The sequence below is a fragment of the Micropterus dolomieu genome, linkage group LG06, assembly GCF_021292245.1.
Source record: "Micropterus dolomieu isolate WLL.071019.BEF.003 ecotype Adirondacks linkage group LG06, ASM2129224v1, whole genome shotgun sequence".
NCBI lineage: Eukaryota > Metazoa > Chordata > Actinopteri > Centrarchiformes > Centrarchidae > Micropterus > Micropterus dolomieu.
In genome coordinates this window covers 9,980,429-10,006,613 of record NC_060155.1, presented here as the reverse complement: position 1 = coordinate 10,006,613, position 26,185 = coordinate 9,980,429, and the positions used below count along the sequence as shown (strand labels likewise).

Sequence of the window (26,185 nt, the reverse complement as noted above, 5' to 3'; positions counted from 1 at the left end):
ATTTGAAAAATGAGAAGTTCCTCATAGATTATATTAGAAAAAAACAATGATCTTGAATGCTTTTAGTCATCTTCCCATCTCCCAGCTGGTACAAATCAAGTGATGCTGCAGGTCATACTCTGGCATGTGTGCCGTCTCATGTGGAAACCATTTGACTGAGGTTTGCCACCCGTTAACTGAAAACATTTTAATTAGCCAAAAAATAAACTCTTAGCTAATGTGTGATAAGTCTTCTGAGTGGTTTAAGACAACCTTGATAAACAACTCTTACGCAACATAAAAGTTAAGTACATGTTGAAGTAATGTGCGATTGTTTTCCCCTTTTCATTTTTAAATTAAACTACAAGCATTACTTGTCAGAAAAGAAACATTTCCAAGTTGAGATTGTATACATTTATTGAAAATGTACACATTAACAAAATGTATCAAAAAAAAAAAAAAAAAAAAAATTACTTCTTGTAATCAAAGAACACTAAAAATATACCAAACATTCCACTTAAGGCTCTTTAGCATCTGAGGTTTCAGATATGGCTAATTCACTTTTTAAATTACGATTAAGGCAGTTAACCAGTCTCAGTTTAAACAAACTAGAACCAAGAATTATTATTTTTTCTTAAATTAAGTACAAAATATTAGTTATTTAAATATACAATATAATTATAAAGACTTTTTTAAAACAAAACTCAAGAGGCCTAAAACGGCAGTGTCACAATAATTTAGAAGAGAAAATTTTGTGGCATTTTTACATGAGAACGAGGTTACAAAATGTAACAAAAACATTCACTCATTAAATACAATATGCCATTTCATGAAATACAACTATGGAATTGGTTAGGTTTCCACAAAATATGCTTTTCATGTAAAGAAAGTTACTTACATACCCTGAACTACGTCATGAACCCTGTATCAAATGTTAGAAAGAATCCAATACTTAATTGTTACGTTAAAGTAAATATCCACTAAAGCAAAACACTGTCACAATCCCAAGTGAAAGTAAAGAGGTTGTCTTCAAGTCTCAGGCTTTCCACTGGATGTGGAAAAATACAAAGATACAAAACACACAGAAGTGCAGTGAGAGGCTGAAGGATTTGTCCTGGCTTTCTTCCACTAACACACCTCATTTCTCTGGAATGAGGTTGATATTTACCCAGTAAACCCCCAATGGACTCAGTTACAATAAATATCTTACAGTAGTTTAAATCAGGCACTTTGTTTTGTGCAGGCAGAGGGCAAAAGGCCAGTATAGTAAAGTGAAGTTTTCTGGCAGACAGTAGTGAAATCTAATGTGTGTAATGTTTTTTTTGAAAGATGGTATGTTTAAGCACCAGCTGTGCAGTTAACAAAAACTGTGAACAACAAAAATTTCAAGAGGTATGTCTGAAGCATCTTTAGAGAGGGATTGTATAAGCAAACAGAGGCGATGTTTGCCATCAATAATTGAGGATCTGCACATCAAACAGGTCACACACTCCCTCATTGTCATCCAGGTTGAAGTTGTAATCTATACCTGCGTGAGGAGAGAGAAGCAAACAAACTGAATAGGATTCTTCCAGCTTGGAGTTCCCATCAGTCAAGGAAACTTGTGGATGAGACATGTGTAATTGGCAACAGGTAGATTTACAATCGTCTTTTGAAGTAAATATGATACAATTGGATTTTTTGACATTGAGAGTTAATTTGTTTAATTTGAAACCATTGGAAATTCTTCCTAAATTAGTGTTAACTTTGGCCATCAGTACAGAGAAGTTAGTATGTGAGAGAAATAAATTGATTAGACAAAAAGTACTAGGAACATGGTGGATGATGCTACAGCCAGGGCATTCATATAAATAAGGAACAGGAGTGGTCCTAGAATAGATCGGTGCAGGACCCCGCTTCTTATAATGGCCCTATCCGACGTCCATACAATAATGTTAACAGTTGTGTAAAACCATGTAGAAGTGATTCCAGTAAAACCATAATGTAACAATACTGGAGTAAGATGCCATGGTTAAGAGTGTCTATGTCAAAAGCTTTAGATAAGTCAAGAAATATTCCTAACCCATATTCATTGTTATTTAAAGCGGTGTGAATTCTGTGTTAAACAGTTAAAAGCACAGCTATTTCATTCCATTGTTGCTAAATCTATATTGGTGTTCATACAGGTTGTTCCACTCCTGCAGATGTTTGATTATTCTATTGTAAACCAACTTCTACAAAATCTTTGAAAAACATGGAAGGGCAGAAATTGGGTGGTAGTTTGTAAATTAACTTCGTCCGCCAGATTTAACCTGAAGGAAATACTTCAGCAATTTTAGGTGATTCCGTTTTACTCCAGTTTCTAGAGATTTGGCAAATGTTTCAGGTCAATGGCCTGAGAATTGAGGAAGTTTGATGACCCGACAGGACCTCTCTCTTTTTGGCAATGATGTCCATGGTTTCCCTCTCAATGTTAGCAGGCTAACATAAATAAACTAAGACTACACATTACACCTTCCAAATATCTGCATGTTAGCATTGTCACTGTGCGCATGTTAGCATTCTGACCTTTGCTCAAAGCACTGTTTAGTTTTTGTTGATTACCCTTCTAAATATATTGTAATAGCCAATTCTTCCTTAATAAAAAAGGTTAGTTAAGCCAGATTTTGAGACTCTTACCATCAGTAGACATTAGCTCATCAATCAGGTCAACAGCTCCTACAAGAGAATTCAAAAAAAAAAAAAAAAAAAAAAAAAAAGAGGTTTCTATAGTATAGTCAACCATTCATTATTAGAATACACAACAGCAATTCACAACCACCCAAGCTGGATGAAGCAGTGTATCACAACATTCAGCCATTCTCTCTCATCAGTCTGAGTAATAAATCTTGGGATCAAACCTCTGAAAAAAAATAAAAATAAAAAGCAAGCCAGAACCATAACTGAAACCAATGTGATGCAAACTTAAACTGCCCCCGAGCGTCACTGCTGGAAGCAATTGCAGAATAAACTCTGTTCACATCCCTCTGCTTTACCCTCTCTGTCGTCTTTCATGTGGTCTCCAGCAACACTGAGCTTCAGCAGGCTGCTCACGTCCAGCACAGACTGGAACTCTGGGCCCGCCAGGTCCATCTGCTGCTGCTCCAACACAGCTGCTGACTGATTGTGGCACTCTGCAGGTAGCATGGGAGGTGCAACAAGAATACTCCGTTAACAGTAATGCCACTTTTAGAAAAATTAAACCTGCATCATTACTACAAACAACATACAGGGCTGAATCAAAATGTGCACAAACTGGACTTGCAGCTTGTTTCTCATACCTTCTGCAACATGTTCAAATATGGCTCTTATTTTTTTTTTAATCGTCATCATCATCATCCATATCCTTATGAATTGTCTGTAATTTTCTTAGCCAAGTGTGGTGAAGTTTTTATCCCCAGAAGACTCTCTGGAAGACTGCTTGATTGTGGATTTCCTATCAGCCCTCAGCAAGCGGGTTTGCCAAGTGTGCTGAAGTCCAGAAATTTGAATTCAGCAAGAGTTACAATTTGGGGAATGTGCATAATTACTTTTTTTCAGAGATTTAGATAAGAAGATTGACACTCATTTCTGTCATGTCTGTAAATATGAGGCTACAGCCAGCAGCTCATTAGCTTAGCATACTCCAGGAAGTAACTGGCCATGAAACACAGAACCCCCTGTATCCAAACTTATTTTTATCTGGCTCTAGTCAATGGTAAAATACTACATTTAACAGCATCTCTAAACCCAGGCTTTCTCTTGGTCAAGCCATTGCGTAAACAACAGTAAAAATCATGTAGTAAATCTCTATTGTGTTACTGATTTTTTATTTTTTTTTAAAAAGGAAGGTTTGAGGAGTGTTCTTCTTTCACAATGTGAGAGCAAGTTAGTTAACAGTTACAAATATAGTGACTAAACCTTTTCTCATAAACCTAGTTCCGGATAAGGAAGTGGTTTGTCTTCAAATGCAGTTCTCCTACCCAGGACAATTCCCATCACATGGTGTGGGAACAGATGCAAACGCATCAGGCTGTCATGTGATATAAAGACAGGATGCATCTTCCACATCATATTACAGAGATGCAATTCTGCCTGTTAACGTCATTGTCTGTGCAAGTAGAGAACAGTTTTGAAGTTTATCATATGCCAATCCACATCCAATTTCATTACAATCAGAATCTACTGTTGCAAACAGATTCAAAGATCACAGACAGATTACAGACATCAGTGGAAGAACTTTGTGGCCTTTCTTGTGCTTTACCTTAAGATGTTGTTTCTTTCTTACCACTAGAACTGTTGTGGAAGGTGTCTAGAAATCTTACTCACTGCCAAACTAGAATATTTTATACAAAAGAAATTAGACACACAACATTTACAAGTTAAGGTTGATGGAAAGGAAAGAAAATGCTTGTGAAAGGAGAGGTTGTAACCCTCCCCATTCCAATTTCAAGGAGAGTAAGTGTACCATGAGTGTAGAGAGTAAAAACGAAAGCTGGAAATTGCAAATTCGGTTGAATCAACCTTTCTAAAATAGTTTTAACAAACATAAAACAACATTATAACCTTCTAGGGTTTATTGCAGGGCTGTCATATTATTATCTTGCATTAGTTTTAGCTAGGTGGGCCCAATTAAGCGGCAATGTCCAGTAGGCTTGTTTCGGTGTGATTTTCTCTTATCTCTGCTCTCTTAATACTGAAACTTCCAGTGCATTCAGCCATTATGATATGACACAAAATAAAAGTGATAACTGTCAGCTACAAGTGTAGCTGACTCATGGGGGAAGATGTTATTTCAGCCAGCTCATGACGGAGGATTTCAGAAAGAAAAATGAAACTGCCCCAGTGCAACAGTACTCTGGGGGTACTGTAAAGCAAGCTTCTTGGTATAGATGAATGATATATGTGAATGAATGGTTTATTTCGGTTTACAAAAGATGATTTATTCAATGTGTAAGAGATTTTTTGTGAGGCCTGTTTTATTTTTTAACCATTACTAGACATACTGTGTGGATTGAGAAGGTCAATTAATTAATTATCCTTTATTATATTTAAAGCTTTGACTGAATGTATAAACTATGTATCTGCACAAAATATTATAATTGGAGTTTAAAGCTAAGCTTTTGTCCTAGAAAAGCCATTCGGTAACAATGGCCCGTGGTGGTTTTCAAGAGAAACTTAAATCTCAAAGTCCCTGTCCTTACCCATCTGTACATCAGGAGGGCTGGATGATGGCGTTAGTGCTTCATCATGTTCTGGCAACACCATCTGGTGGTCTGAGCAGAGAGAGTCCTGGCTGCAGTAGGAGGTGGTGGTGTTGGAAGTGGAGTACATGGACGTCGAGTGTGGGAACCTCTGCAGGCTAGCGGGGGTGCTGGGTGGAGTAGGCATTGGACAGATGTCATCAGTGGGCGGCACAGAGAAGACCACGGGTATTGTGGAGTCTGAATCCCTGTTGATGAGCATGACCTGGATGGGAGCTGAGTGGCTGCGTAGGTTCACCTGGTACTTCTTCTGATCACACTGGCCCTAAGGAGCAGCAGTATGGAGATACATTTACCAATTACAGCGGCTGTAATCAATTATTACTACATACACACAATGGATCACGTGTCTATTTCTATGTGAAATTGTCTTAGTGACAAACAGAAAATTATCACATGATATTGCAGTTTGCCTCAACTCTAAGACATAGATACAGTTAGCGACTACCTGGTGAACATGTTTGAGCATTTAGCAGCCAAAGGGCCTAATATTTCCCTCAGGAGGTTGGTAGACACCAGAAACAGAGCTAAAAGAGACTATTGGATTTACATTAATTAATGTGTCAAGAAACACAACTCCAAATAAATACATGTTACTCCATATCTGCTGGATGTTTAAATGGCCAACTGTTTGCTAACAAGTTTGCCAGATCAACTGAAAAGGAGAAAAGGTGCGTTATGTTCACAGCTTGTTTCTGCTGCCCCCAAGTGGCCACAGGTGTAATTTCTTACAGAGGAGAGTAGTCTGCGATGTTTATGAATCTGAGCTGATCTAAGCCTCACTCCACAGACTGTAAGCAGGTATCACATGGAGCTGAACTTGGCACGTAAAAATTTCAGAGTGGTCGTTTATTGTGGCCAGCCTAAGGCACACCTATGCAATATCTATGCTGTCTGATCAGCATCTTGATATGCCACACCTGTGAGGTGGATGGATTATCTCGGCAAAGGAGAAGTGCTCACTGATACAGATTTTGACGGATTTCTGAACAATATTTGAGAGAAATAGGCCTTTTGTGTACATAGAGAAAATCTTAGATCTTTGAGTTCAGCTTATGATGAATGGGGGCAAAACCAGAAGTGTTGCGTTTATAATTATGTTCAGAGTATGTCTATTCATGCAAAAGAAATACACACCAGCCTGTACAACCAAATGTGGTGAGAACCCTTTGCCTTATTGGCAAGACTGTTTTCCATTTCCAGCTAAACTTCACATGCCACAAGAAACGTATTGTTGCAACAGACTACATGTGGTTTACTTTGCCAAGTGGTAGGCAGTCTGCTGCAGCAGCTGTCTTGTTACTGTTAATATTCTTTATTTTATATACTTATTATTTAGTTAACATGAATCTTTTTATCTGTACTTATTGTGCATTCTTGTCTTTCTGGTGACAATTACTATGAAACTACATCAATTTTCATTTATCCCAATTAATAAAGAAAGCTTGTGTGGAGAGACCAACCATTTCAGGTAGCGGTACCTCCAGCTGTGTCCCAGCAGGAGCCACTACAGCAAGAAGAGTGTCTCCGCTGAAGGCACTGCAGATGTCTTCATGTGTGACAAACTTATAAGTGGAGACGTGTTAAGGAAACAGGAGTAGGACCATATGAGAGCAAAATGGAGACAATAAGCTGGAAAAACAAGACTGTGAGCATTGTGCAAGTCAGGATTAGCCTGGCTGTGATTTCACAAGAGACTGACAGTGAATAGTAATTATGTTTATAATCCTCCCCTTATAGCATTTTCTCTGTTCAATAAGCAAACAATGCTAAAACGGTCAAGTGGGGATTCTTTTCTGTCTAAAATGAGTAAATGGGGCCCCAAGAGAACTAGAATTACAAACTGTAGAGAGAGACAAAAAGAATCAAGAATACAAAACACACCAAGTGACATTTCACTGGAATGACATCAAACAAGAAGTAGTAGTGAGTTTGTAAGACTTCCTGTCCAGCAGTGAACTGCTTTTTGTAGGAATGGGGGTGTGTCCAGTCCACTTTTAAACTTGCTTCAACGTGATGTGTTAAAAAAAATGAAATTACAGTTTGTGCACCCAATATTACAGAACAGGCTGAGTGAAGAAAGGAGATCCAGAAAAATCCCTGACCTGAACTAAACTAAACAAAAACTGATCAACCTTTAAAAAAAACAAATACAAGCAAAACATCTCGATCTAATGCCAGACAGCATTACAAGGATATGTGCTGGTGATGGGATCCTGGTTAAGGTGTTTGATGTTCTCCTCTAGCCATGCCCTCTGGTTGTCCAGCTCTTTCTCTTGGGCCTCCAGCTCAGAGATTTGGGCCTTCAAAACCTTCACCTGACCTGCTACCTCCTGAGTTTGGCTGCCCGAGTTCTCTCCCCTGGACACAAGAAAGATAACGAATTAGAAGAAACCATGAACATAAGTCATCTAGTCATGTTTTAACATTACATGTCAGTATTTGCTCTACAACATCCATTTTGGCATATTAACAGCCATCTTAAAATGCTTTTGATTAATCAGCTGCCGAGTCTAAGGTGAGGATGATGCTACTTTTCATGTACAGTAGAATATCAAGTGGTATAAAAACATTCACAATGACAATATTCAAAAGTGAAAAGATACTGAGAAGGCAACTAAAAATGTCAGTAAGAAAGTAAATAGTTTTTATTCAAACCTCCACTGGATTATGTTCTTGTTTTTCTTCTCAATTAACCCCACTCCTTCTAGTACGTTTGTGATGTCGTATATCCTCCTCTTCTGCTTCACTGCCAAGCTGTCCGCAGCCTGTTAATTCAGACATTTCCAGAAAGGGTCTTACTCTGTGGCAGCTTAATATGAACCCTTGTTGATAAGAGACATTACAGACACTTTTAAGAGGCATTATATGAAACCTAACATTTCTGTGGCAAACACTTCTTCAGGTGGAAAAAGAGAGAGAGAGAGAGAGAGAGACTCAAGCAAAGTCAACAAATGAAGGATTTGGTCAATTAAGCTGCACAAACAGCAAATTAAGCCATTGGCAGAAGAGGACAGTTATACAATAGAAGAGGAAGGAGGGGGGGGAACAGGTCTGAGAAGCCCGCTGTGTAAACATTAACCAGCTTTGGCGCGCAAGAAGAGAGGGAAAACTACTTATCACTGAAGGTAGATTTGTGGAAGACACTTCAGGTAGCTTTAGCAAAGCTACATCCACAAGTCCAAAAACTAAAAGGCAGCTAGGTAGGCACAACAAAGTCTATCACAACCTTAATATCTGAGGAGAAGGGGGTTAAAAAAAAAACAACAACTCCTTGTATCTAGAGATTAGTAATAGCTGATAAAAAGACAGCAATAAGAAAAACAGAATGATTTAAAGGATGGCAGGAGACACAAAGGGACATGTACACTGCTGCTGCAACTAATGACTATTTTCATTATCAATTACTACATTGATCATCTTCAACATCATTGCTTAATCTATCAAAAAAATTGTGAGAAATGTCCATTCCAGTTTCTCGAGTCTAAGGTGACGTCTTCAAATGTCTTGTTCAACCAATACCAAAGATATTCCCTTTACCTTAATAAAATCAGCAGCTCCTCACACTGGAGAAGCTGGTTATTTTTTCTCTAAAAACAAAAAGATCAATTATCAAGATAGTTGCCAATTAATTTTCTGTCAGTTGACTTATTTTTGCCTCTCTAACTGGCATGATGACTTAGAAGAAGATTGTGCTGGACTACTGGTTTCCAATGTGGGTCAGGACACCCCACAGACACACAAGATAAATCTGATAGAAAAAGAAAAAAAAACACATTATCACAATTTCTTCTCTTTCTCCCCCCCTTTTCTTTACATGACATTCCTCTTAATCTTTGTGTATTTTCCTATGTGAATTACTGGTTGTCAGTTTCATCTCCTCTGTGCCCTAAAATAAAAAACAAAACGATGTATCACTCTGTGGTTGTTATGGCCATAACCCATAGACATGTACTAGTGACACAGGGGTCAGAAGCAGACATTGTTTTGTTTCACAGTTAGAATCATGTCAGCCAAATGAGTAAATGAAAAGATTGAGAGCCACTGTGCTTGACAGCCTGAGTGATGTCAAAGATGGTGTAATGTGGTGGTTCTCTAAATGCCCTCTGTGGACCTTCAGGGTACATTTAAGGGGGTTTCCGGGGAGTATGAATTTAAATGTGCAATTAAACTCAACTCTGATTTGATTAAATTAATTCCACTTAGGTAATTTCAACTTCTTCACAACTTTAGGTTTATTTTATTAGTTTACTTTATATCTACAAAAGGCGCGGGTGGGGGGGTGTCAATAATCCATTTTGGTACCCTTAATCTCACTTTTATATAACGTTACAGTATAAAATGGGTTATTGCCATTTAACGTTACAACATGACTGCAAACTGGTAATTTAACGTAACTAACGGTACACACAGCCTCTGCAAAGCAGTTCAGCTTTTTGCTTCTTGGGAGTTGGTGTTACTGAACCCACAAACGAGGAGGCCTGGGTAATGGCGGCCAGCTAACGTTACACCTGTTAAGCAAATCAATGCACCTGACAGGCTCAGTTTGTGATTGACAGCCCTTTGTTCTGGTATCTGGAAGGTGGCACTACAGAACACCGATTATTACCCTCACCAAACAAACAACCCACAAACAACACCGAGCCCTGCCCTCGTAGATTTTACTAACCACTTTCAAATCAAGGACGCCATCCTTAGCTTCTTGAAGCAGACTGACAAACTTCATCGTGAGGAGCCCCAAACTTTTCTCGTGGCGGCTCGGTGGCGAGCGTACAGTCTCCGTCGTCCCTAACTCCATCTTCTTTCTATAAAAGAGAGGGGCTACTTATTTTCTGTCAGCCGCCCGCGTTCAACTACAGAAAACGAACATCTCTTTCATGACTCTCACCTCTCGACGGGACGTGGCAGTTAGTTACCTGCAAGGTTTTTAAATCAACGGACGTTACGTTAGGTTACAGTTACCACAGCAACCCTTGTCCCGTTGATGCCCCCCGCCCCCATTGGTGGCGCACTTCCCACCCATTTATGACCCCGCCCTCCCCGTTTCAACCGGACGGACCGCGGGACGGCCCAGTACCAGACCAAACCCTCCTCATTCTGAATTTGCACGGAAGCCGAAAAAGAAATGTTCATGAACAGTTAAGCAAATAAAATCTAAACACTCGTGGTAAGTTCAAATTCTGTACTTTTTATTTGAATTTAGTAACGCCGTCTCATAGTTTTGACTCGAGAATAAAAGTTCACTTACATTCAGAACATATAACATTTTAGTTTATTAAAAGATGTATGTGTAAGACCCCTGCCAATGTAAAGTTATTAACTATGCTGTCATGTCTTCAGTTGTCTTCTATATGCTTGACTTCTGAAGAGTAGATTTCTCATTGTATATATTTTTAAAGTTAAAAAAGTAAACTGTCCATTTTGTAGATTCCTCATAACTGAAAACTATTTTATTCCTTTAGATTTTTGACAGGATGCATTGCATATTATTTCCCACTGAACCCTGCCTTCATCTTGTTGTGTTAACACAATTTTATCTATAATTTTAAAAAAAGACAAAATATGCTCAAGAGAGATTTATTAGATAAATCATGATATACATAAACACAACTTATCATACAAGAATACAAGAATCAATTGCTTTATTAAAAAATAAATAAAACATAACTATCCTCTGGTGTTGAAATTCATACATAGCTGCAAATATTTCCTGTATTAAAAGTCTTTTAGTACACTTGTGAGACGCTTCATTTTCTCTTCCATGATTCTCTTGTTAATTTCCGTCTCCTCCAGGAGCTGACGCATCTCCTCCTCCACTTCAAATACCTAAGAAGACACCCACAGACACAAACGGTCTCAGCTGCAGAAAACACATACAACTTGTTTTTAATAGTTCACGGCTTCTTTAGAGACTTTAAAAGTCTTGCTGGGTGAAATGCAAATAATCAAAATGGACACGATTAGAGTGAGACAAGAATCTGGTTGAAACCACAGGATGGCCTCCTGTGGTTTCAACCAGTTTTACTCGTGATATTGTCATTTTATCACAGGGGTTTGTCCTACTTTCTTGCATTCATCATTTTCAAAATGTATTAGTTTGGTTTTTCTCAGATGCACAAAGGACCTGCAACTTTCCCATTATATAATAAATAGAGAATCAGTGCAGCAAGCAACAGAGGCCTGTAACCACTTTCACAACGTCTTCTTTTGAACATGGTGAATCAGGTAAAACACACAAAGCACCTGTTCTGCCATCCAACTTGGAGGAAAACTGGGCATTTCTGTGAAAAAGCGTCTATATTTTACCCTCTGATTAGCTTGTTCGATCTGTTTCTGCTTTTCATTCCCCAGTCGAAGTAGCTCAGCTTGATGGGCAACCTGGTCAGACTCCAGCTGTCGACGAAATGCATCATCCACACAGTGTAACTTCTCTACTGCAGCTCTGCAGGACAGACAACAGATAAAACATAATGTTACATAAGTTAAGGCACCTGGACTGCCTTGGGTTCAATAAGCATGTGCATTTTTTTATGGTGGACAGCCCTAGATTATGAGTTTCCGAAGTTCTGTAGCTTTTGGGTTTGGGAGAGATATGGAAGAGGCATGTATTTAACAAATGCCCCAAAACATTTCAGAATGAGACATACTGTATTTGGTCTTCCTTTTAAGCTTTGGAGGAAAAGCATTTTGTTTTTATTCTTGACGTAGACAATAGCTTCCCTCTACTCTGGGATTACCTAAACTGCAGAGCTGTCCTAACCAGCTCCCAGCAGGTGGACAACGATAGGACAAACATGTGAGCAAATTCTGGTAGATACTGAAATACAGAATGGAGAAAGCTTGATTTAAATTAAGTTTCTATGTTATTTTAAAAATGCACATAATTTAAAACAATTAAATAAAGCTATAAGCAATATCAATCATATGGGATATAAGAACTGTGACAGCTTTAATGGCAACTCAAAGCTACAATACTACTCAAAACAGACAACTTCCCTTCTAGTACATTTATCAATTTATGTATTTTGGTTATGTAAGTATGATCCCTAATTTTTCCATTCATACGAGGGATCCTGAGGTTCTTGATAACTGTGGTACCTACGGGCCCGAAATGTAACGGAACAGCACATAGGGAATTTGGCTCTGATGTGAAACTGTATCATACTTGTGTGCTTCTGTTGCTTTATCTCTTTCCTCCAGCAGCAAGCGTTCTTTGGAATCAAAGTTCTCTTTCATGCGCTTCACCTGGCTCTCCAGCCGAGTGAGCAGGTCTGCCTTCTCCTGCCACTTCTTACTGGAATCACTAATAGGAAGAATAGATATAGAGACAAATATATAAAAGAGAACACAATGATGGTGAAGAAACAAAAGTATATGTTGGATGACATGTCTTAGGCTGTAGAGTAGTCTGTCCCTTTAAACATAAAGACTTGGGCGTTTGGGTTGAGTTTGGGCATAACAACATCAGGTATTCCTACTAAGTGATACTTCTAAATTACAATTTTTCAAATGCAGAATTTTCTATGTGTTTGTGAAGGGATGCTTGCCTGTAAACTCTTTTGACTTCCTCAAGCTCTGCCTCCTTATCCTCCAGCTGCTGTTTCAGCTGCTCCTTGCGCAGGCTCAGATGTTCCAGACGCTCCCTCTGCTCAGCCTGCCGAGCAGTTTCCTCCTCCAGCTGCTGCTGGAGCTGCTTCTGGGCCTGACCCGCCTCCTCACGCAGCCTACGGATCTGATCATCACGCTCTTGCAAGGCCTTAGACAGCATGAAGGCAGAGGAGAAAGAGAAACTCCTTCAGTGCAGAGGATAAGACAGACAGATATATACATATACACAAATATACAACTCCCATGCAGCGCCGATGATGAATTTAATGAATGTAGTAGTAGTAGTGGCAGGTTTTGGTGTGAACACACCGATTTCAATAATCAAAGTATCCTCCTACCTCTTTGAGTTTGCGAATGGTCTCTGTCTGGTCATCAATGATTCTGGCTTTGATTTTTAGGGCATCATTGTCCCTCTCGTTCTGTTTCTTCTGAGTCTCCAGTTCAGCGCCCAGCACCTCTATCCTGGCCTCCAGGCGTCCACGATCCTGAGCCAAGGACGCTCCTAGTGTAGAGAAATACATCAAATTATCTCTCATGACAGCACTTAATGTTAAACTTTCCTACTTCAAAGTCTATCATTCTTTTATCTATTTGTATTATTTCATTCCTTATTTTATTTTTCTTGTCCCTGCCTTTAAAATTTTGTTTTTGTGCATTTTAATGCTTTACATAAAGCTTTTTGAAAAAGTCCACTGTGAACAATTTACTTACTTAACCATGCCCAAGTGTGTAAGAATGTGTTTCTCTAAATAACCACTAGATGGCAGGCTTTACTTGATACAGATGAAATAAACCATCAGAATGTACAGCACAGTGTTAAGCCATACAGCTAATGTCTCCTTCATACTGAGTCTAAAGTAGAATCTCCAAAATGTCAAGAGTGACTCACTCACAATGAATTAATAATTAAGACAGACTGAGAGGAAGACCGGCACTAGTGTTTGTTGATACACAACTAAAACTGGTTGTTAATGTGTGTCATGCCGCATAAAGTTCATTGAAATTGGACAACAAGTGCCTCCCCACCCTCTCAGACATCTCCCACCTTGCTGAGCGAGCTCCTGGCCCCAGATCCTCCTCTCTGCCCTGAGGCCGTCTATCACCGACTCCTGAGCTGTTAGCTGAGACAACAGTCGGGCCTTGTCTTTCTTGAGCAACTCGAGCTGCAGGCCGAGACGCCGGTCCTGCTCCACTTCTGCTTCCAAGGAATGCAGACGGCTCTGGCAGAGGGACAGTCAGAGAGACAGCATTAATGATCAACGGCCATCTGTCATGGCTGACAGATGGAAAGGCAGCAGGACCATTCAGTATTCATGACGTCTCAAAGTAGACTGTCTCCTTCAGGCTCAGGCTGAACAATTTTTAAAAAGGCAATGACTGATGCCCAGAACTGATCATCTAAGTTTTATTTTATATATAATGCAGTTTTTTAAAACCTGCTCAGACAAATTATTCTTAATTTCCTAGAAGCAATGAAGAAAAAAATTCAGTCATGTCTCACTCGTTTACTTTCATGCTGTACCTTTAGATCAGTGACAGCGTCTCTCTTTGCTTTGATGAGTTCAGAGATGCGGCTCTTCTGTTCTTTGACCATAGATGTGAGCTCCTGCACCATAGAGCCAGACTTCTTCTCCTTCTGCTGTGACTGGTTCAGGGTCGCCTTGAGCCCCAACATCTCTGCCGTCATCTGATCACAAACCTCCTTTAGCTACAGAAGCAGAGCGGGAATGTGCAATTGAGTGTGAATTAGACATTTAGGAGTTAAACCGAGTGAAGGACTTTTGATCTTTTGAAGGTTTCCATGAGTAAGAGTTTGGCTGGCAATCCGCATCTTATTCAGACTTTTCCACCGGTCAAAGGTTGGAGACTTAAAGTAGAAAATGGCAAGAGATAACTATCAAGATTAAGATTACATTTTGTGCAGAGGCTGAATGAAATCTGTAACCGTAACGTGAAAGTACCGATTGATTCAAATCTAATCATTTGGTGTAGCTTTCTTCCTGTGGCAATCACTTCACTACTTGTCCAGAGTGATGATCCTAATTCAATCTCAGCTTTCACCATCAGACTGAAACATCCACTAAATCGATCTATATTGGGTTCAATTACAGTTCAATCATTTCACTTTTTTACAGTCATCAGCTGGACTGTACAGAGAGAGAGCTAGAGAAAAAGTTAGGACAATACTTCAGTGATTACAAGCCCTCTGTATGGCAGGTGTCGATCTTTTAGTATACCTCAGAAAAGCGAGCAGCCTCGATGGTTAGTGCCATGCGGAACTCGTCCTCCAGCGCAGCATACTGTTTCCTGCCCTCTGTCAGTTTCTCCTGCAGCTCCACCTCCCTCTGGGAGTGTCTCTGTTCCACGGATGCAACTTCTTTCGCCACTGCCTGACGGAAGTCTTCGCCCCCAGGCTGCAACCGCAAATCTAGCTGTTTTCTGTGAAACAATGCAAACAAGGATCATACATTGACCTCTTTAAACACAAACATAAAATAAATGTTTAAAGTATTCAAAATAAATACTAGTAACAGTAAGTTGAGGACTCAACAAAGGAATTTTGTTACCATTACAAAACTTGATCTCAAATGTTAAAGATTTTCAAGTCAAAGTTAAAACAATAGTCTGGAGACCATAAACACTGAACTTCTTATTGTTCATATTGATCATACTGATCTCTAAGAGATCTTTTTGTGCAAAAAATATATTCAAAAGTTTATCTGAAATGAATGAGGCTTCAGCAGTCTGAGTTATACAAATCAAGTGGGTATCTTCCAAAGACTGCACAAAATGATTTTGTCCCCCATCACTTTTATTGAAAGTGCATTAGGAAGGGATATTTTAATGATCAGTATGAACAGGAGAAATTATTACAGCAAGCAAAAAACTTTAACAGACTTGATAAATCATGCACAAATTTTTTATGTATTTCTCTATAACACTGGATGTTAATGAGCACAAATGTTTAGACCAGTGGTTGCCAATAGGTGGCCCGCGGGCCAGAACTGGCCCACCAGCAATAATATCTGGCCCGCTTTGATAGCAGAAAAATAAAAAATAAATTAATTAATAGCGGCTGGTGTTGAAACAGATCTTAGTCATGACAGCTACAGTTACTCACATAATCACTTCCTCTTAAGTGATTGTGCCTACTAAATAAAAGCGCGAGCTGCAAAACGTTTTTTGCAGCAATGCTTCATGTTGAGTTTATTGAGAGCTTTACTTTGAAAAGTTCTGTAGGATATTCAAAAGAGTTTCTGGCTTGCATGACACACCTCTGAAACATGCGATTGGATTCCCCTGAATTTCCTCAAAGAAATGAAAATAAGGGTTTATGAATGCATTTCAAACGCCGGGACGCACACACTGCAGCACATGCTTTATTGTGAGCATGTGCAAAAGTGTCCTTACAATCAATTTGTTTAACAAGGGAGAAAAAAATATCCGCCGTATGTTGGGATCAATCATAAAACCCTCCCAACGGGAGTCCCGCTCCTACCGACTGAGCTAAACATGCACATAGGCGTTTAAGGTTTTGAAAGAATTTGACTATGTTCTGGCCCACCATGTAACGGCTTGAAAAACATTTGTCCTGATGCCAGACTTATTTGCCGAATCCTGGTTCAAACAAATTACATCCTTAGGTTTAATTTCTCAAGAGTTGAACTCAAAAACTCCCCAGGAGCCCAGCACTCATATGAAGAATGTTGATTCAGAAAATACATGCTCAGGGCCTTTACAAAGGGTTTGTATTAATATACATTATCAATATCATTATTCAGAGTAAAATCCTTTGGTTCTACCTGTGTTCTTGTTCCCTGGATGCCAGCAGTTCATGCAAATGCTGCAGTTTGTCTTTATGCTGACGTTCCGAGGCTCTCTGGATGTCCAACTCTCTCTTCAGAGCTGCTGCCTTGTTTTCCAGCTCCCGATGCCGCTTCATCTGAGGAAGGTCAGCACTTGTTTTATACCAGCCTGTCACATACTGTGAGAGCTGACTGATCCTCTGCTGAATCCCTTCATCTGTATGCATTTATTCACTCTGCAACTGAACTGCTAAACTGGTATAATGAAAAGTGATAGTGACAGGGAGTGGTAGGTAATAGGCTGTAACATAAACAGCCAGACATTTTATATTTGGATGTTTTTAAATAAACTTGCTCTGTCTTCTTATTTATCAAAATGGTGATACAAGTGTTCCCGGGTATATTAAACCAGATACTCTACCTCCTCAGCCTGTTGGCGAGCCCTGAGTGCCTCTCCTTGGGAGATGCTTTCCTCTAGTCTGCACAGTGCAGTCTTGTGTTGTTCTTCACTGCTGCGGGCCTGCTCTAGCTGCTGGGTTAGGGACTGACACCTCCCCTCCAGCTCCTCAACACGAGTCTGCAGTTCCGAGCGCCCCGATCGCTCCTTTAGCAACAATTCTTTCAGTCTGGGTGGGGAGAAAGCACGATAAGAGCTAGAGCAGCAGGAGTAATCCCCCAAATGTCTATTTTTACTGTGTATATAAACTGGTATAAGCTACCACTACCAATTATGTGATAACCTTCATTTGTTTTATGTCCCACTGTTAAAAATGTGATAGCCTGTGAAATTGAAGAAATCTGACATCATAGCATAGCCATATCTTATCTCAAGGGCGAGAAAATGGAAATGGAAAAAAAAAACATTATGCAAAAGGGCAGTCCGGTGAAAAGAAAAACAATTGGAGAATTCGGGACACACACTACAACTACAAAACTGTACGACCACCCATAGCAGTTCACTCTTTAAACTTGCCATGAAGAGTAATTTCACTGTAATCGTTCCCCTGATGAGCAAGGGAGTCAACAGTAGCAGCCGTGTTCAGTGTCATTAGAAAATGACAGTTAAGATTGATTCACGTAATACTGCTGACATATGCTTGTCACCAGGCTTCTAATTACCTCCATAATGCAGATATATCTAAGCAAGGTGTGACGCAAGCATGAGCAGCATGCAAAATGCTGGCTCTATCTGTGCAGTGCAGGAGGAAGGACGCTCACAGCCAAATGGTCTCATATGTGTCTAGGCACAGAGATAGGAATATTTAAGTATAGATTATTATAGCCTCTGGAACTGAAATATAAGGTATATATGCAGGATAATGATCTTTATACTAAATAGCTTTATTATCAACTGCAGTCATACTTCAAAGTTTTGTGGTAATGGAGCCAAAATGTGCTCGATTTCATGAGAGGCTACAGGACAATGATAGTGAGGAGTTTTAATGGTGGGATGGCTCCTCATTGTTCAAGAATGAGACAGGCAGCAGGCCCTGGTCTCAGGAGAGCTAATACAAAAGATGAAGAGGGTAGAAATGGATGAGAATCCATTATGCAGTTGACAAGTAAAATCCACAGAGATGGGAAGTTAAATGATCCCTTTTCAACATGTAATCTGCTTTAGAGATATTGCACGGATTCAGGTGGGAGTTTGAGTACGTAGTGCATAAATGTACATCTGTGTGTCCAACCAGTTTTCTTCTTACCGGTCAGTGGTGTGCAAGGCCACGCTCTGCAGGTCCTTCTCCTCGCTGACCTTTGTCTGCAGGCACTTTAGATCCTCTGTTAGTTTCCTCACTGCCTGCTCAGCCTTCCAACGCCTCTCCCTTTCCTGGTCACGCTCTTCCACTATAGTCTAAGGGTACATACACAAAAACAGAAATACTAAGGGATAGACAATTTAACAATATTGAATGTTTCAAATGTTTTGTGAAGTATCAGTTAAGTTCCTGTAAAGAATGTTGTGAAGAATAAAGGGGAACTCCACGGATTTTACACATCAATGTCTGTTTATAGGTCTTGGAGAGTACTAGTAGTAGTAACTTGTGCAAACCCTTAAGTGTCTCCAGTGGAAGCTGTGTGAAATCTGATAAACTTGAGTTATGTCACTTGAGTCAGTGTCAGTTGGGGCTGAAGCCTACAAGTCTAAAAATGAAAACATTGTGGAGGTGCAGAGTTTGAAAGAAGTGAGTCTGTAGCTCGCTCCTCATCCCCGCTTAGGTTAGCGGCTCGAGGCTACATTAGCCCCTACTAGCATAACTCATCCTAATCGCCATATGAACGGCGCTCAAGTTGCACTGTGGGTAATGAAGGCACCAGGTTTTAACAAGGAGTAATGTGTGGAATTAAAAAAATCTTTGGCCCTGCTGCATCTATTTGATCCTTTATTTAAAACCATCTATTGTGAGTCCAAAAATGTTATATGAGTGCAATGCTAGACCTCTGTTTTACATTTATAGTCATACTCTAAGGTGGGATGGTCTATGTCAGATTAGTGACTAGAGTTAAATATCACAAGAAAAATGGTGACTGGTTTGTTAAATGAGATGGAAATGTGCTATTTCTATGTATTTTCAATTAATTTATCGTATGTAACACAAGTGAATTAAAACACAATGTTAATTTATGTATGTATTTATGGTTTTGGTTGTCCTAAAACCAAACAGACGGTGGACTCCTGACTGTAACAATTACTTTGTGACTAAATGTCAAATAATATATATCATGGAGGTGATTCATCATTGGAACCCCTGGGACGTAGTCTATTAATCTGTATACCGTATGTGCATGTTTTTGTGTATTAGTTTTAGTGTAAAATAAGAAGAAATACGAACAACAGCATGCTTTCACACAGACAAATGTCCCAACGGTGTCTACTCTCCCTCTTTTTTATATTACATTCATTCATTAAAAATAGCATTTATTTAAAATAGAAGCTGCCAGTCATTCTGCTGGTGACCCATCTGTGTTGTACCCTGTAGGTTTCCTCCTCCTCGGTGGATTTGGTTTTCATGTCACCTGAGGCCTTAGCAGCTCTCAAAGGTGCCCTTCTTGCTGGACCTGCTGCATCTATACCCCCTGTGCCGGCCTTCCTCCTGGGCCCCACAGCAGACTTTGAACTCCTCTGTTTATGATTCTCCTGATCACTGCACATAAAACAAATCACAAATATTGAACCAGCTGTAAAATTGATTATAAACAGTCCTCAAGCTAATGTCTGGCTCAATAAAGGTCAAAGCAGATGACTTGCTCACTTTTACAGGTAGGCAAAGTTTGAACAACTCTGAATTGAATTTGGAGCGAATATTTTAAAATCCCCTTGCTTTTGATGAGGACAGTTGGGAGCGTACTTAAGTTAAATCACGGAATCCTAAGCAAATGTCATCAGTGGCTGATGAAGTAAGATGAGGGGGAAGACTATAGAAGCACGGTCATTAATCATGGGAGTGAGATGACAGCTGTAATTTCCAACAACGAAGAGGAAAGTTCACCACATCGCTCAGAGAAGAAAATGAACCACCCCCTTTCAAGCGAGAGGTAAAAGGACTTCCTCTATCATCAGGAGAACTGATGATATTAGGTTTATGTATGCTGAATAAAATGGAAATATCCACTGCTGCATTATGTGTTTAATTATTATTAACTCAGACTTTGTAAATGACCACGTCATAAACACGTGTGTGTCACTTTGGCAAGTGTCTGAATGTGATTATCATTACTCAAAGGTACACTCCTTGATTTTGTTATAGCATCTAATAGCGCTTCATCACACAATTGCATTTCAAAACATTAGGCAGTTGTGTGGAATCGGGCACTTTGTAGAGGTGGCAGTTAGCTACTATAACAAAATCAGGGAGTGCACATGTCAACATGACAGCAAAACAAATTATTTCCACTACACAGTAGTTAACTTGACAGATGAAGCATCTATTTCTGTGCGGAGGTATGCAGGTTCAGAATCACCTGTCTGATCTCCTGCCCTTGGTCTCCTTGGGGGTCATCCTCGATGTTACGTAGTTATGATGTTTGGGGATCCTGCAGCGCCTCCTGTTCTCCTTCCCGCTGTCACACTCGCTCTCTGACGTGCGGTCTGTGTCCCTCTTAGCTTTCCGTACCGTCACCACAGAATGAACAGTGCTACTGGATTTGTCACCTGCAGGGGCCTGAATACATATTGCACAAATACTGATAGTGTGTGAAGGGGATAAAATAAATATATGACAGACATATTTGGAAAAATGTAAACTAACTAATGAATCAATCAAATGTTAGGTATATTTGATAAACATAGCAGCAACATGAAATGGAACACTTGACACTGTAAAGAAATCATTTCTGTAGTATCAAAGTTGGGATGTTGCTTGATTCCACAATTACTTAGCTTACTAGCCTAGAACTGACAAATTAAGTAGTCCCAATAGGCATCTTTAGGGAGTAATGTTCTCTTAAATTTGTAAAATACTCCTATTTTATTTTTTAATAGGACGTTTAGCTATGCAGGCTAAATAGTAGTGTGTTTTTATTTTTCATATAACCAATCTATACATTTATCTCTTCACCTGCTCTCAACTGCTGTACACCTCACACAAAAACATCTAAATAAATGAATGAATGGCTGTCAGCAGTGTTAAATGAGCACCTGATGGATGAGCTGGGACACCTGGTGCTCCAGTTTCCTGATGCGCTGTTCATTAACCAGGTCTGCTGGATCAGCCGCAGCGGAACGAACCGGCTGGAAGCTCTGGCAATCTGGTTGTGCCACTTGCTCTACAACTGCTTCGGAGGAAATCCGCTGATGAAACTGGGTCAGCACCTCATCGATGCAGGGTTTGGTGAGAGGGACATCCCCTCTAACCTGCAATGGAAACTTAAATTTGCTTTTTTCATTTCACTGGGAACACTTTCTTACATCAGGGTTCCCACTGTGGCTGTGTTACACTCCACTGCAGCCGGTTTTGCTAATGAGAAAAACAGATGGATATTTCCATCTGGGGCAATGAATGTGTAAAGTAACTTACTGGTAAAGAGATCCGTAATTTTCACAATCCTGGAATACATTTTAAAAATGACATAATATTCCATATATATAATAGTCAGTGACCACTGGGGATCTGCTATTTACAACGACTACTTGGGCTAAAGAATGGCACATTGGCTAATTGATCAGCACTGTCACTTCACATCAAGATGGACATTAATTTACTCTTCCAACCGTGTTCAATAATGTAACACTATCCTTTTTCTGTTGGCACTTTCGGGAAATGAGAGGACAGGCCCTGCAGTGGAAAATAACACATTTTTTCTGCAAGTGTGAATGTGATCAAAATACACAGGTATGGGGAAAAAAGTCCATCAATGTTGGAATATGGAGAAAACTATTTTGGATACATAATGCCACAACCACGAACATTTCTTTTATTTGCTTATCTGAGGTCTTTCTGATGCAAAATGTGGACACTTGAATTTTTTTTCATTATTATTAAAGTTCCTGTGTAATTATGATATTCTGCCATACGTTTATACACACAGTAGACATAAAGCAATGCACAAATTAAGGCGCAAGTGCAAAGAGGTTGTGTTTAGTCTCTTAATTATTCATAAGTGTGTTTTGGGCATAACATGCCTACATCTGGTGCATTGCTATTTAAATTGCGGAATAATGGCACATAATAAAATCACAATAAAATATAAATAAATTTTACAAAGTCTGATGCAGACTCGCAGCAGAGAGTGAGGGAGGGATGGAGCTCCTGTGGACGAGCAATAGAGTTTGCGTGACTGAAGTGTCAAAGTGATCTTTCTTTGATCATGAAGCCTAATGTTACTGTACAGTTTTGTGTTTTATAAGTGTCTGAATTACACTGCAAACCGGAGTCTCTGTTAATAGCGACAGACAGAACGATAGATCCACACTAGTCTGTATCCTCACTGTGCTGCACTGGCTTTAGACCAGGTTTTTGTTGGTCAAAGGCACAATTGCGTTCTGCTGCCTCAAGACAGCATGTGTCAACAAGGCCTGACCGCACCATTTTACACCCCCATGTTACATTTGCTACTTAGACAATGTGGGCGCTGGGCATTAAAATGACAACTGTGTCAGACGGAAAATAGCAATGACACTTGGGCTGCAATTTACGCTGGCTGGAAGAAAGCGCCCATAGAGTCTGTTCTGAATTTGACAAAATTGCATTTTTGTACAATGCACCATTCACTTGAAATATTTTATAAGATAAACATACTTTTGAAATGTTGCCTTCCTATCAGGTAATCAATAGCCACATTCAAAAAACATTTTGTTAGGAATGTAACTGTTTCAAAGTAAGTTCTCTCTCTTATGGCCTATTTTATGTGCTATATATGAATGCAAAGCAATTGTGACTTTTTGTTAACACTTCTGTGTTGACATGTTGACCAGGTGCCTCTTGCTAAATAAGATAATTTATCTAAAGATACTTTCTGGTTAAATAAATATTTAATTAAGAAAAGATCTGACTGGACTATAATGTAATAACACAATACCACAAATGGTGGTATGGCACCAAAAATTACCGCTTCATTGTGACCGGTATCCGAGGACAGCAGGAGGTCCACATAGTCCTCCAGACCAGGGATGTCACAAGGACTACCTAGACCTAGATGTGAAGGATTTCCCAGCCGGTCCAGGCCATCCAGAACAGAGATTTGTGGCAACGACTGCATAACAATCTCCCTGTAACCTGCAGTAGGACAGTCACACACATACATTTGAAAAAACTTGGCCAGGCTAGAGCTGCGTGACTGTCTACAAACACCATTATTCAGTGTAGTCACATCAGTGGTTTATGGCCTGGATAAAAGATCAGGTGTTTTGGTGTTTATGTTGCATATAATCAAATAATCTATATCTAAACGAATAACCTCTCTTCTCTGTGCTATCCGCATATGCTCTATTGATGCGGCTCACTTACTGAGTACTGAGTACTCCTATAATAAGTGTATCTAAGCATTGGATTGTAAGAAGGGTTGTGAGAAGTTTTAAGTATGCCCTCTTGGATTTAAACGCATACTTTCAACAGCTGATGCTCTGAATTAATCATAAACAGGAAGACATGGATAAAGGGTGCACATCATAACTTAAGGGAAAACAATCAATACAATAATAAAAAGACAAAGAAATAGGATGCATAGAGAGATACAAAAGCATTACTATTAGTGGCTGCATATTTGAATACCACCGATTTCCATTGTGCTTTCATTACAGACCATACAGTCCAAGTTGTGTCAAAAACTAACAATTATCTTCTGGATTAGAGAGTGATTCATCAAAAACAAGAGACACAGAAGGAAAGAATCTGCTGTTAATAGCACATACTGATGAGGTCTATCGTTCCTATACACCCACTAGCCAGTTTATTCTATACACCTAGCTTAAACAAACGCAGTCTAAAACACTACTGTAATAAATCCTACCACCGTGATACTTATAGTGTTGTGTTTGATTTTGGAGGCTGTAGTTTGTGGTGCTGCTGAATTGTCTTACATTATACTAAGAGGCGTTTCTATCATGTACTCTATGCTCACTGATATAAATGTGGTGGACAGCATCGAAAAATATACAGCTTCCAAAAGGGCCATAAAGTTTTTTCAGATGCTTTTGTGCAAATAATAAATAAATAAATAATAAGTGAATTCAGAACCCTGACGTATTCAAAATTTAGAAATGCATCCATCCCAAACAAACAACCATGAGCATGTTTGGTGGTGCAAGTATATACTGTAAAGTGCTTTTTGGGTAATTGTTGTTGTTTTTTTTAATGCAGGTGATTAAGTGCTAGCATGGGGTGTCTAATTGTAGTCTAAAAAAGATGAGTTTCCACCCTGCAGTGGAAAATTCCTGACTGAATTTGCTAAAGCTAAACTTCGAACTGAGCGTATTTAACTGGATGTATTAGAGCCTTATTCGACTGTCAAACAAGGATCATGCCATTTTGGCGATATGGGGGTGCTCAACGTCTGATTTTACATAGAACTACCAGTTTTCTCCCAATAAGTTAATATACTGCATATTGCAGTATACATTTCAACATTTAATGCTGTAAATAAACATGTAAAAAGAATAAAACTCTCAATAAATGTTTTTAAAAGTGCCTTAATAAATCCAAAATGGTAACCTAACCTGGGATTGTCAGTGCGCACGTGTAGACGTAGTGCGTGTGTGTGTGTGTGTATGTGGTGGCGGAAGAGGAACACTTGCTGAAGAGATGGAGCCCTGGCTTCACTGGTGTTGTGCCAAGTTGTCCGCACCTCGCAGGACTTTCGGATAATTTATCACCGTTGATGAACCACACAAAGAATATTTTATCGTTTTTAAATAGAACCGCGATGTGCATGTAGTTCTCGGCAGCACAGCATGCACGCAAAACTCACACAAGACCGGTGAATGGCACACACATGAGAGAGAGAGAGAGAGAGAGAGAGAGAGAGAGAGAGAGAGAGAGAGAGAGAGAGAGAGAGAGAGAGGATCCTTTGTGACAAAATTATATAACAATCTCTGCACCAGAAATTACTTTAACCTGTTCTGAACCATGTTAACTTTGTTTTAGATATTTTGCGTATCAGCTAACATGTATTGATACAGTATATCTGCGAGAGGCCAATATTTACAGGTAATATCTTGGTCCAACCACTAGTTAAAACTGTACTCCAAAATAATATTTGCATGTCCTACCTGCTGACCTACACACAGGGTTGTCTCTGCCATGCTGGCTCAAAGTGACCTCCCTTAACCCTTGCAATCCCAGCAAGCACTGCAGGAGGTGATCGATGCTGTCCAGGTGGTTGCTATGGAGACTGAGGTGTTTCAGCTTGTATTCCGGGCCATGAAGATACAACAAGCCTAATTAGGACGTCAGGAATCAAAAGCATTGACATGTCAATCACTTGTTTCTGACATTTGAGTGTAGAAAAAGAAAACTCTGTTTAGTCTGTGTTCAACTCACCAGTGAGGTTGTTTATCTGATTGTAGGACAAGTTTAATCTTGTTAGGTTCACTAGACCATTCAGTCCTGAAGTAAAAAGAAGGGGACATTTACAACACGGTGATTTTACAGCCCATCCGACTCTGTACTGATTTAAATATTACTCGGAGAAACATTTATTGTCTGAGAAAAATAGTGACTAAAGACTCACCTTCAACCTTGGTGATTAAGTTACAGGATAAATTTAAAGTCCTCAGGGAAGTGAGGGAACTTAGACCCTCAATCTTAGAAATGCAATTGGAGGAAAGGTCTAAGTGCCGCAGATGCCAAGCTGAGGTCAGGCCCTCAATCCTTGGGATGCGATTGCAGTGCAAATTGAGTGATGTTAGAGTGGGACTCAGGGGGAAATCTAGCAAACTAGACAGAAAGCAACAAAGTGAAACAGATTGTATTTATTTCGTGCACAGACCAATTTGCTCTGCCAGGAAAAAGTTCTAAAATTGATATTGAAATTGATAACTTTGTGTGAATGTGTGTGAATGTGTGTGTGTGTGGGGGGGGGGGGGGGGGGGGGAGC

At 39.6% G+C, this 26,185-nt stretch overlaps 2 protein-coding genes across 2 annotated transcripts in view; both read right to left on the bottom strand.

Annotated features, from left to right (window-relative positions):
• Positions 1–378: 378 nt before the first annotated feature.
• e2f5 (E2F transcription factor 5) lies at positions 379–10,263 on the bottom strand. Its single transcript, XM_046052550.1, has 9 exons — positions 10,129–10,263; positions 9,910–10,045; positions 7,899–8,008; positions 7,440–7,601; positions 6,704–6,812; positions 5,181–5,505; positions 2,994–3,131; positions 2,638–2,676; positions 379–1,507 (listed from the first exon to the last, which is right to left on the bottom strand). Exons 2-9 carry the CDS (start codon positions 10,036–10,038, stop codon positions 1,431–1,433), a joined length of 1,089 nt encoding a protein of 362 aa, XP_045908506.1. The 5' UTR covers positions 10,039–10,045; positions 10,129–10,263; the 3' UTR covers positions 379–1,430.
• Positions 10,264–10,803: 540 nt separating this feature from the next.
• The window catches only part of lrrcc1 (leucine rich repeat and coiled-coil centrosomal protein 1), a 16,856-nt gene continuing 1,474 nt past the window's right edge, over positions 10,804–26,185 (bottom strand). The window contains exons 3-20 of the mRNA XM_046052850.1: positions 25,820–26,025; positions 25,630–25,695; positions 25,359–25,526; positions 23,201–23,367; positions 21,291–21,506; positions 20,615–20,814; positions 19,626–19,797; positions 18,358–18,506; positions 17,076–17,280; positions 16,652–16,791; positions 15,086–15,287; positions 14,371–14,556; positions 13,894–14,068; positions 13,187–13,350; positions 12,788–12,996; positions 12,406–12,543; positions 11,547–11,682; positions 10,804–11,066 (exon numbers count right to left, since the gene is read on the bottom strand). Of these exons, the coding sequence (XP_045908806.1) occupies positions 10,956–11,066; positions 11,547–11,682; positions 12,406–12,543; positions 12,788–12,996; positions 13,187–13,350; positions 13,894–14,068; positions 14,371–14,556; positions 15,086–15,287; positions 16,652–16,791; positions 17,076–17,280; positions 18,358–18,506; positions 19,626–19,797; positions 20,615–20,814; positions 21,291–21,506; positions 23,201–23,367; positions 25,359–25,526; positions 25,630–25,695; positions 25,820–26,025 (3,010 nt within the window). The 3' untranslated portion in view covers positions 10,804–10,955. The remainder of the gene's footprint in view (positions 11,067–11,546; positions 11,683–12,405; positions 12,544–12,787; positions 12,997–13,186; positions 13,351–13,893; positions 14,069–14,370; positions 14,557–15,085; positions 15,288–16,651; positions 16,792–17,075; positions 17,281–18,357; positions 18,507–19,625; positions 19,798–20,614; positions 20,815–21,290; positions 21,507–23,200; positions 23,368–25,358; positions 25,527–25,629; positions 25,696–25,819; positions 26,026–26,185) is intronic.

Coding starts and splice junctions, on each gene's coding strand:
- e2f5 (XM_046052550.1), bottom strand. CDS start 10,038: ATGGAGTTAGGGACGACGGAGACTGTACGCTCGCCACCGAGCCGCCAC. Junction 7,602..7,898: donor AAGAACATAATCCAGTGGAG/GTTTGAATAAAA, acceptor TCTTGTGTCCAG/GGGAGAGAACTCGGGCAGCC. Junction 3,132..5,180: donor CCCTCCTGATGTACAGATGG/GTAAGGACAGGG, acceptor TGCTACCTGCAG/AGTGCCACAATCAGTCAGCA.